This window comes from Bombyx mori, chromosome 24 (genome assembly GCF_030269925.1).
Source record: "Bombyx mori chromosome 24, ASM3026992v2".
In the NCBI taxonomy this organism is placed as follows: Eukaryota; Metazoa; Arthropoda; class Insecta; order Lepidoptera; family Bombycidae; genus Bombyx; species Bombyx mori.
Genome location: NC_085130.1, coordinates 10,874,914 through 10,885,464, shown reverse-complemented (window position 1 = coordinate 10,885,464; position 10,551 = coordinate 10,874,914). Strand labels below are relative to the sequence as shown.

The window sequence follows — 10,551 nt, the reverse complement described above, 5'->3', positions numbered from 1 at the left end:
AACGTCAGGCAAATGATATACATGCTTGCGTGCGACGCTATTCAATACAATAAAAAAAGTTCAAAAAATACTACGTGATGGCTCTTATAATATAAAAAATACATTGCAAAATTATAGTTTTCACGATTGTTTTTTCAAATTTAGTATATGACATAGATTAAGTACAATTTACAAGACAAATGGTATTAAATATTATAATGAGAAAAAATATCTCACATTTTAAAAATATATGCTCACACTAGTAAAAATTTATCAATGAATCTGACATATGGAAGGATATTCCACAAACTGGAGAGGATTCTCGCTTAAAACCACTTACATTAAAAGTGTTCACCATGATTACACGGAAAGTTTCACGATTTTCGAAAAAAAACAAGCCACAAGCTGTATCAGTGCCATTTTAACTTCGCACTACAAACGTAAATAGACGCCATTTTTCTTTTAATCCATTCATAGCTCTTTTTCGGTGATGCCAACAATTAATCTGGCTTCCCACCAAATTCAACATGAAAACCATCAGAAATCTACGTACCTACCATTACATTTTCCATTAAACAGAGTTCTTATTAATATAGAACAATAATTTTTTTGTTAATGAGCTTTATTAATACATGATGTTCTATTAAAAATCAATATATATCATATAATCAATACTTCTTATATAATTTATTTTAATAAATTGTCATCATCAGAAACTAATTTCACCATAACTTTGTACGTTTATTTTGAACCAATTTAATTATTGACGTTGATGGAAATTCTAAATTGTCGCAACATTTTCTAGTTAAGTTTAAGTCACATCGTTTAAATAATATGTATTTAGATATATTATTGTCATAAAATGTTTAAAATCCTGTAAAGTGGATTGATTTTAACCTTTTCGATAATTTTCAACAACGCCCAAGCTACTAAAAAATCCACTAACCACTAAAAGCCATTTTTGATAACTAAGACGGGGGTCCAAATTCCGAGATTTTACGGAAAATCCCCTAAGCTAGCAACACTGCTTTTTGTTTGTAAAATGTGCGAGAGGGACACCACCACTTAATAATCATTCTCTTTTCAGACCGTTTTTCCTTACATCTTTTGCTATTTAAAAATAAACTTTAAGCTATAGAGATAAAGTATATTTTTAGTTATTATGTCAAACGAAGTAAGCACTCCAGTTAGAATAGTAACTCTATGGTCAAATCATAATAAAATTTCCAAAATGGCAGAATTGTCAGATTTCAGATTTTTGTAGGTTATAATTTTCTTCTTTTCCGCTTGTTCACTGTTAAATGCAAAGGGAACAAGAGAGCATAGTATGTACGTCAATTATATGAAATGAAATGAAATTTTATTACAAACCTTATCTAATAAAATACACCCGCATACTATCAGTAAGGAATAAAGTAATGTTCAAAATTTGAACACAAATCAATTGTCGATACTAATAGACTACTTTTACAAATTTTACCTAATGTCAGGATTAACAGGAAAAAATTAAATTCATTGTTCAGCTTGCCAGCCGTGTTTTTTGGTTTTTAAACTGAATTCTTAATATATCTTATTATCAACGGGAAGCTGTGGCATATGTCCTAAATCCTGAGACTCCTGTCAGTTGTCAGACACCGTCAATCAGTTGGATTTTTGACAATGAAACAAAAATGACGTGGAGTTCTAGGTTATAAGTTTGTTTAATAGTATTTAAAATAATATCAGGTCAATTAAACAGCCTGAATTAATTAAGCAGTGACGTGAAAGTTTATTATTAAATATGCTTGAGATAACGGATACACAGAGTGAGTTTTATGAAAAATATTTTAATATTTTAATATCGATTTTAGCACTAAGAAAAAATCTAAATGATAATTTTAAATTTTATTTTGCTGTATTATGTTCCCAATAAATTTCCTAATAGGGTTGATTAGATTTTCGAATAAATAAAGTCTACATCCTAATTTACTTTATTGTATTTCGGAAAATGATTAATGCCATTTGATATAATTATTCATTTACGAGCAGTTTCATCAATAATGTTTGACAGAAGGTGTTTTTTTTTTAATTATTTGTCTATAGATAATTTTGAATCAGAAGCAGATAACAGATAATTTTGATTATTTAAATAATGACGGAGCATTTTTTCTATAATATTTTTTTTATATTACTTTTCCGGTTGACCGCACAGATATTTTTACGATTACAATATCATTCTCGGGAATAATAATTTTTCTGGAAAAATATTTATAAATTCATACTTTTTTCTTTTTCCCTTTGGCTCATTTTCATCTCATGGAAAGATGTTTGCGAAATCTCATGATCTTCTGAGTAGTTAAAAAACTTTCACATGTTACTATGATAGATTCCATACTGATATGAAAGCAATTTTTTGTTGTTTTCGTATGCAGATGAGTATACAGCCCACCCGATGGTCAGTGGTTACCGTCGCTCATGGATGTCAGCAATGCCAGGGGCACAGCCAAGTCTCTGCCTATCAATCATATCAATATCATAAATGAACAATAAATAAAAAAAAAAAGAAAAAAAAAAACAGTTTTCACCACCAAAATTTTTTTCTATTACTCCTATTTAAATATTTTTTCCTACCTATTCTAGTAATATTGAGGGGTTATACTAGATTCACAGAGCGATTATGTGAAATCACGGGGTTCTAACTTGACAATGTTTTTAACACTAGCCCTAACAAGAGCAGTGCTTCGCAGACTAAATAATTAATAAGATGTCATTCTATGAGCTAGATCCAGTTGTCTCAGCTACTCTTAAGTTGAAGAGACTTTTCAACCAGATCTCAGGAAGTGACTTAGTGGTACCACCGCATTTATCTGAATAGTCTTATTGTGTCCATTAGTGTGTTCCAGTAGATAAGAAATGTATAATGACAAATATTTACCAAAGTGACCATGACATTGTCTTCACAACACTTGTCAGATGGATTTTGTGCATATCTGATTTTAATTTACAGAGATTGGCGTAGGCCTAGCTGGTTTCGGAATGACATTTCTATTCCTCGGAGTACTTCTGTTGTTCGATAAAGGTCTCCTAGCCATTGGCAATGTAAGTAAAACCTTGTATGTGACGGGCATGTGAGTGGCCAGTATTTCTCCGCCAAATAGATTTATGACTCTAAATCAAGTTCAACATGTGTCAAATGACAGGTAAAATCTCGTTTCAAAGATAGAATAGGGGATGAGATGTCTCAAAGGAGGTGGTGGTATTCATGTTATAATATCTATGAGTTCTGTAAACACTTAAAAACTGGTGAGCTAGATGCTCATCGGTCTAGTACCGATATGCCACCAAAGGTCTCGGGCCTTTGAGCCGAAGCCGCTAGTCCGCTCCGAACGTGTTGGCCTATCAAACAGCCTCTATTGTCTCTGCAATTGGTAATATGGTTGCATATTTTGTCTTATTGCAATGAATTGATTAGTTACTATTTTGTCTTTCTCGTTCTGATATAACTGAATGAGAGAGGCCTAATTTTTCTTTTTAATTAACTTTAGGATATATTTGTTTCCCGAATGACTGGCGGAAACTGAAGACAATACTATATGTTCTTCCCCGACTCTTCTATTGGGTTATCGGTATCTGATTGAAAAACAATTCAATTTAAAACAGTACAAACTTATTTATTCTCTTCAATTACTTACAAGCAAGAACACTCAATTACAAGAATAATTTTTTTAAGGGATTTTATGACTTGGTAACTAAGACCTTTAAGTCATGTCTTATTTTAATTTATATTGATATTCTTATTTTTATGAAAAATGACGAAATGAAATGAAGATGATTCATTTGAGACATTAATCAACTGGGATGAAATTAAATGAAATGAGATGAGATGATATGGGATGAAATATAATCTCAGTAAAATAGTGGTAATTTTCTGAGACTTTTTCATTGGACTTTTTGGAGGATCCCGAGAAGTGACGTCCAGCGGCTTTGTTTCATTTTCCCACATTTGTGCACTTTCACAGATATTAAACAGTTAATAAACCACTGTTATTACACATTTAAACCTGAAGAAACACTAAATAGACAAAATAAAACAAATCACACAACTTCACCCCTAGCGTTCCCGCCAAAAAGTCTTGACTCAATTACAAGACATTCACTAAAGTGCTGCCACCTAATGTCTATATAGTTTAATTATCATTTTATATTTCGAATGCCTTCAACTCCAGATCCTGTTCATAAGTGGTCTGACATGTGTGATCGGCATCCAGAGGACGTTTTTCTTCTTCTTCCAACGGCACAAGCTGAAGGCGTCCGTCGCCTTCTTCAGTGGGATCACTATAGTACTGCTCGGCTGGCCCATGATCGGGATGATAGCCGAGATGTACGGCTTCTTGCTGTTGTTCAGGTTGGTTGCTGGATTTTGCTACATCTGTGTGCTTAGTGTGAGCTTTTTAACGTTTTCGATAGCGTAAAAGTTAACAAAAAAGACATGGACTATCTTCGGCCCAGCTACTCGTGTTCTCAAGAATATTAATGGAATATCTATAGAAAAAAAACATTACATTTTTACATACTTATTATAAAATTTAAGGGTATTTTAATGGTGGGATAATTAAAATCATAAATAAAAAGAAATTATCATGACTAAGCTACATTGATAATATTCAAGGAGTTGCTATAGGTAAAATATATTTATATTATCTATGACTATACTCGTAGATACTCGTCATCAAAGTCTTGGCGTTCATTGAATTAGGTCTGTGTCATAAAGATGTTAAAGAGTCAGTGTATTGACAGCAAAATCATATGAAATAACCTAAAATTCTTATCTTATTTTTTAAATATCTTTGTATCCCCATGAACAATATTGATTTTAATTTGTTTATAATAAAAGGGATATATAGTCTGTTATTTAAATTTAATTTCATTGCTGTCCTTGAACTTCGTTTAGTGGGCCGTGCGATGTATGGAGAGTGGCCCATGTCCTTTGAATGGAGTTGGGACGTTTACGTACGTTTGCCAGTCAATAATAAAGAATCAATATCTTTATCGATTTATCCGATGGTCCTATTTTTGGAGGAAAACAGCTGGAAACATAAAAAAACGAATTTGTAGATCGAAATCTCATTGGTGAAAACAGCCAGACCTCAAGACGCGATTAGGTTGTTCTGCGTGAAATGAAACGTGAAAGTCTAGAAATCATTTTTATCAAGTATGGAGGGTAGAGGTAAGAAGTGCTATCTTGTATAGGGGACAAGTTGATAAAGTGTCCGTCTGTAAACAGCGAGTTGTTGTTGGAAGACTCACCGACATAACGCTAGTGTAGGAAGCGGAAATTATATGAATATATGAGTTTTAAGTAGAGTGAAGAGTTGCAAATTTTAATTTCTATCGTGACTTGTCTAATTGAATATTATATTCCGTATTTACGTATGTAGTGTTTCATTTCTTCTTAATTTAGTATCCGACTCTAATTGTTTATGACGTCGTTTTTAAAATCCTTCCACTTGCTACTGTGGCGCCACCTTAATTGCCTTCAGCGGACACTTTTTAATACACTGATTTTTTTTGTTTTACGGGACTTTGTGACCTGGTAACTAAGACCTTTAAGTCATGTCTTATTTTAATTTATATTCTTATTTTTATGAAAAATTATAATATGGAGTGAAATGACGAAATGAAATGAAGATGATTAATTTGAGACATTAATCAAATGAAATGAAGTTAAAAGAAATGAGATAAGATGATATGGGATGAAATATAATCTCAGTAAAATGGTGGTCATTTACTGAGATTTTTTCAGTGGACTTTTTGAAGGATCCCGAGAAGTTACGTCCACCGGCTTAGTTTAATTTTCCCACATTTGTGCACATTCACAAATATTAAACAATTAATAAACCACCGTTATTACACATTTAAACCTGAAGAAACACTAAATTGACAAAATAAAACAAATCACACAACTTCACTCCTCGCGTTCCCGCCAAAAAGTCTTAATACCCTGAGATGATGCTTCTTACTTCTACCCTCCATAATTTATGTGACACGAGGTGCCAGATAAAACCAAAGACAATGCCGTAGATTATATTTTTCAGAAGGTTAACGTTTTTTTTTTCCAGAGGATTCCTGCCTTCTGCCATTAATTTCTTAAGGATGGTACCAGTTTTGGGGTCGCTACTGAATCTTCCGATAATAAGAGGGGTGAGTGGTCGTATTTATTTGTAGGGTGACATCGTCTGTAGCCTAATCAGTAAGAAGGTGTTGGTATATTCGTGCCAATGATACGATAACGCTGGGTTGTTTTTGTTACACGATTTTGTTTTCGTTGTGGAAACTGTTCAGAGATATGAGTTTAGTGTGATTTTCACAAATGAATTCAAAAATGACCTTTCATCCCTATATATGGACCGTTTATTTTGAAAGTGGTGTAAGTCCATTTTCGAGAAAAATGAGCTATCACGTAATTCATGCTTAATGTAATGTAAATTTTTTATATATAACTAGTCCGTGTTTAATTTCTCAAAAAAAATCCCATGTTTTGTACAACTTAATATCGGTCGGTAAATGAAATTGCACAATCATCGATTATGAAAGTGGTGTAAGTCCAATTGACAGAGGTAGGTGGCATAGCCAGACCTCATATGATTTGCCTGTATTTTTAAATCAACAAATATTACCTTCTTTTTTTTTTAACGCTGGGGAATCCATTTACGCATACCCGGTCGAGGGGGGTAACGGACCGGGTTATGTCGGACTCCGGCGCCTCCTGAGAGGAAGAAGGGGAAAAAATAAATTTTATAAATAATATAACATAAACAAATATTACCTAACCTTTAATTTTCTCGAAACAAAAGAAAATGGACTTACACCACTTTCAAAATAAACGTTCCATATTTATCATTTACCCTATATTCATATCTATATAAAATAAAATAATGTCTAATGTGTTTTGTGTATGTCATTTTCAGATCGTCGATAGGATAGCGGGAAACAATGGTCGGAACATGGTATGATTCTAGTGCCGAATGCGAGCATAGAGACATTTTTCTTTGTATAAATAAAACTAAAACTTTAAATAGTGTTTAATATATTGAATATTGATGATTGTGTCCGTGTGAGTGTAAAATTTATGAAAAGAGAGAGAAAAAAAATCATGTTGTGAAAATAAAATGAATGTGTTATTGTATTTTTCAATTGTCGCATTCCTAAACGTTAGCTTTTTTTTTGGTTCAGATGGGGGGAAGAGCTCACAGTCCACTTGATGTTAAGTAGTTACTGGAGCCCATAGACATCTACAATGTAAATGCGTCACCCACCTCGAGATAAAAGTTCTAAGGGTGGTGCTACCTACCCGCGCGGACTCAACAGATCCTACCACCAGTAATTACGCAAATTATAATTTTGCGGGTTTGATTTTTATTACACGATGTTATTCCTTCACCGTGGAAGTCAATCGTGAACATTTGTTAAGTACGTGTATTTCATTAGAAAAATTGGTACCCGCCTGCGGGATTCGAACACCGGTGCATAGCTCAACACGAATGCATCGGACGTCTTATCCTTTAGGCCACGACGACTTACTAGCAGTAATTTGTAATAATAAGATAATTTAAATTTAAACCGTTGAAAGCCATATGAAAAGTCGAGTATTACCATTCAGGCTACGATGCTCACTGCTGAGCCTTATCTTACTGAACCATTCAGGTCATCCGTGAGCCCTTTAAAACCTCTAAGCTGGGATGGTAAAAGTCGCTAATTTTTGTGTCTTCCGTGCAAATTATAACATTTTAAAAATTTTAGAATTTAAACTTCTAGTTGATAAAAATTACTGTTACTGAGCGTTAAAAAAAGCGTTCGTTAAAATTTCGTTGTCACAGCTTTTATTTTTAACGTAAACGTAAAACTAGGGAAGGAACTAGGGAAACAATCTGTAAAACTTTTTTTTAAAGCTTTTTAGATTTATTTATTTATTTATGTACACACAAAAAAATGAAGACATGGTACAGAGCAATAGGAAAATTATGTACAAAGGCACTGCTTATTTCTTTAAGAAATCTCTTCCAGCAGAGAAAATAAAATAATCTTAACAGGCGTGCAGACGCTATTCAAATAAAACATTTCAAAAATATGTTTTAGTAAATTAAAAATAAATTTAAACGCTCTTAATTGAAAGTGTTTTAACGTTTTTTCTTTGTTTGTTAAAATTTTCACTTCATTTATTTTCTTGGTAACGAAAACCAAACGGTAAACTGCAATGAAAAACATTTAAGTTCCTTATTTTTATTTTACGAAACTTTAAAGTAATCTGTATAAACTTCGTGTAGTCTTCGGTGGTAGAATCTGCGAAGCACCGCTCTTGCTAGGGCCAGTGTTAGCAAATTCTCTAAGGTTTTTTTTATTGCTTTAATGGGTGGACGAGCTCACAGCCCACCTGGTGTTAAGTGGTTACTGGAGCCCATGGACATCTACAACGTAAATGCGCCACCCACCTTGAGATATAAGTTCTAAGATCTCAGTATAGTTAAGCCTGTGAGCTCACCTACCCGTGCGGGCGTAGCTGAAATAGCCCCTTAGGCTACCAACGAATAGGTAGGTGAAAAAAAAAGAGACAAGCAACTCATTAAACCCGCCAAAATTAATCGTATGTCATTCATTTTGATAGACAAGACTTGTCATTTTAAATAAACATTATTGCTTTGTGATTAGTTTGAGATCATGTTTTTTTTAACAAATAAAATAATTAATTATGGTGGAAACAATAGTTATTTTGTTTGTTAACAGTTATAGAGATAGGAATAAAATAAAGTGTAATCTGTGAAATCTTTATATGACGAAGATATGTCAAGAGAGTTAATTTAGGTTTATTATCTGTGGAGCTCACTTAAACACAACGATTGTATAAGTTTTTGAGTAATATAACATTAGGGAGGGTAGAAGTAAGGAACATCATTTCAGTGTATTAAGAAGTGTCCGCTGTAAGGGAGACAATTAAGGTGCCACCACTGTAGCAAGTGGAAGGATTTTAAAAACAGTGCCATTAAATTTATTAGTAGGAGGAGTAGGATACTTAACGAAGAAGAAAAGAAATACTTCCTACGTAAGTAGTAATAGAAATGAATAGTTGAGATTTTAAATACTGAATTTTTTTTAATTACACGAATCACGATCTAAATATGTTTTAATTTTTTCATTTCACCACACTTTGTTTAAATTTGCTATATTCATATAACTTCCACTTGCTACACTAGCGCTATGTCGGCGAGTCTTCCAACAACAACGCGCTGCTTACAGACGGACACTATCAACTTGTCACCTATACAAAATGGCGCTCCTTACTTCTGCCCTCCATAGTTCTGATATTAAAAATCTTTGGTTTTCGCGCCTAAACGATACGTTTTTTTTTCTCAGGATGACGATCCTTAATGCACGGGGTTTTGAAGGGATTTGGCGCGAGAATCACGAATTTACTAATACCTACCGATTATGTAATAATATGTATTATTACAATTCGATATACATTTAAATATGAATTTGCATTCCAAAATTGAAAATACAAATGATTCTTATCACGTAAAATATTTTCTTAAAAATAAATCGTGTATTTATTTTGTTGTTTACCTCTAACCTTTTTCTCCTTTTGATTTTTTTGACTTGATAACATCCTATAAATCGATGAACATCGGCTGCACGCACGATAAAGTGTCACGTTCCGCCTGCGACAAGCGATAGAGAGGCACGATCGGCCCAAGCGTGGGCTTGTAACACATTCATCTCTCTCCTCTCGTGACGTCAGAGCTAGCATTTCGAATAGTTCTGCTACTGATTTTATCACATAAAAAACTATACTCCGTAAGCCAGCTTAATTGTCCATAAACAGACAACCAATATCTTTTTTTATCACATTTTTAAATTATAGGCTTTATAAAAAAAACATTCCGGACCGGGTTTACGAATGTGTTAGATATAATAAACAGTAGGAGATAGGTAACACAGGACATCAAGTGTATGAAACAAAACTAATTGGCAACAATACTGCTTAGAAAGAAAAAAACGAATTGGTATTAATTGGTGGTAAATATGGTAGTGTCGACAATTGTTGTGGTTTTTTATATTGTTGGTTATCAATATGTGTAATTTTCAGATGCCTGATGAAGGTCTAATAAAAGACCGAAACGTTGCAAAAATAATAATGTAATTTGTTATGATAGTCCTATCTTGTCCACATTCCTGACATACACAAAAAAAAAAATGTTATAATAATTATGGACGACAATATTGATAATTGGTATTAATACTGGCTGGAAACAAAACTAATTAACTGCCTTGGTTAATATCACGGACGATCTTTTTTTTTTTTAGGTATTTTATGACCTGATAACTAAGACCTTTAAGTCATGTCTTATTTTTATTTATACATATTCTTATTTTTATGAAAAATGTTAATATGGAGTGAAATGAAATGAAACGATTAATTTGAGACATTAATCAACTGGGATGAAATTAAATGAAATAATATGAATAAATATGGGATGAAATATAATCTTAGTAAAATGGTGGTCATTTACTAAAATTTTTCAGTGGACTTTTTGGAGG

The 10,551-nt window shown here is 32.9% G+C and overlaps 2 protein-coding genes across 2 annotated transcripts in view; both read left to right on the top strand.

Annotated features, from left to right (window-relative positions):
• The window catches only part of LOC134201268 (uncharacterized), a 395,935-nt gene that overhangs the window by 333,255 nt on the left and 52,129 nt on the right, over window positions 1–10,551 (top strand). The window lies entirely within an intron of this gene.
• Window positions 1,593–9,552, top strand: LOC101740502 (vesicle transport protein GOT1B). The gene is made up of 6 exons (XM_004927287.5): window positions 1,593–1,784; window positions 2,966–3,057; window positions 4,185–4,363; window positions 6,078–6,159; window positions 6,927–6,965; window positions 9,367–9,552. Exons 1-6 carry the CDS (start codon window positions 1,760–1,762, stop codon window positions 9,379–9,381), a joined length of 432 nt encoding a protein of 143 aa, XP_004927344.1. The 5' UTR covers window positions 1,593–1,759; the 3' UTR covers window positions 9,382–9,552.

Excerpts from the sequence above, each read along its gene's own strand:
- LOC101740502 (XM_004927287.5), top strand. The coding sequence starts at position 1,760 with ATGCTTGAGATAACGGATACACAGA. Across the intron at positions 1,785-2,965 it reads TGAGATAACGGATACACAGA|AGATTGGCGTAGGCCTAGCT; the intron begins GTGAGTTTTATG and ends TTTAATTTACAG. Across the intron at positions 3,058-4,184 it reads GTCTCCTAGCCATTGGCAAT|ATCCTGTTCATAAGTGGTCT; the intron begins GTAAGTAAAACC and ends CTTCAACTCCAG.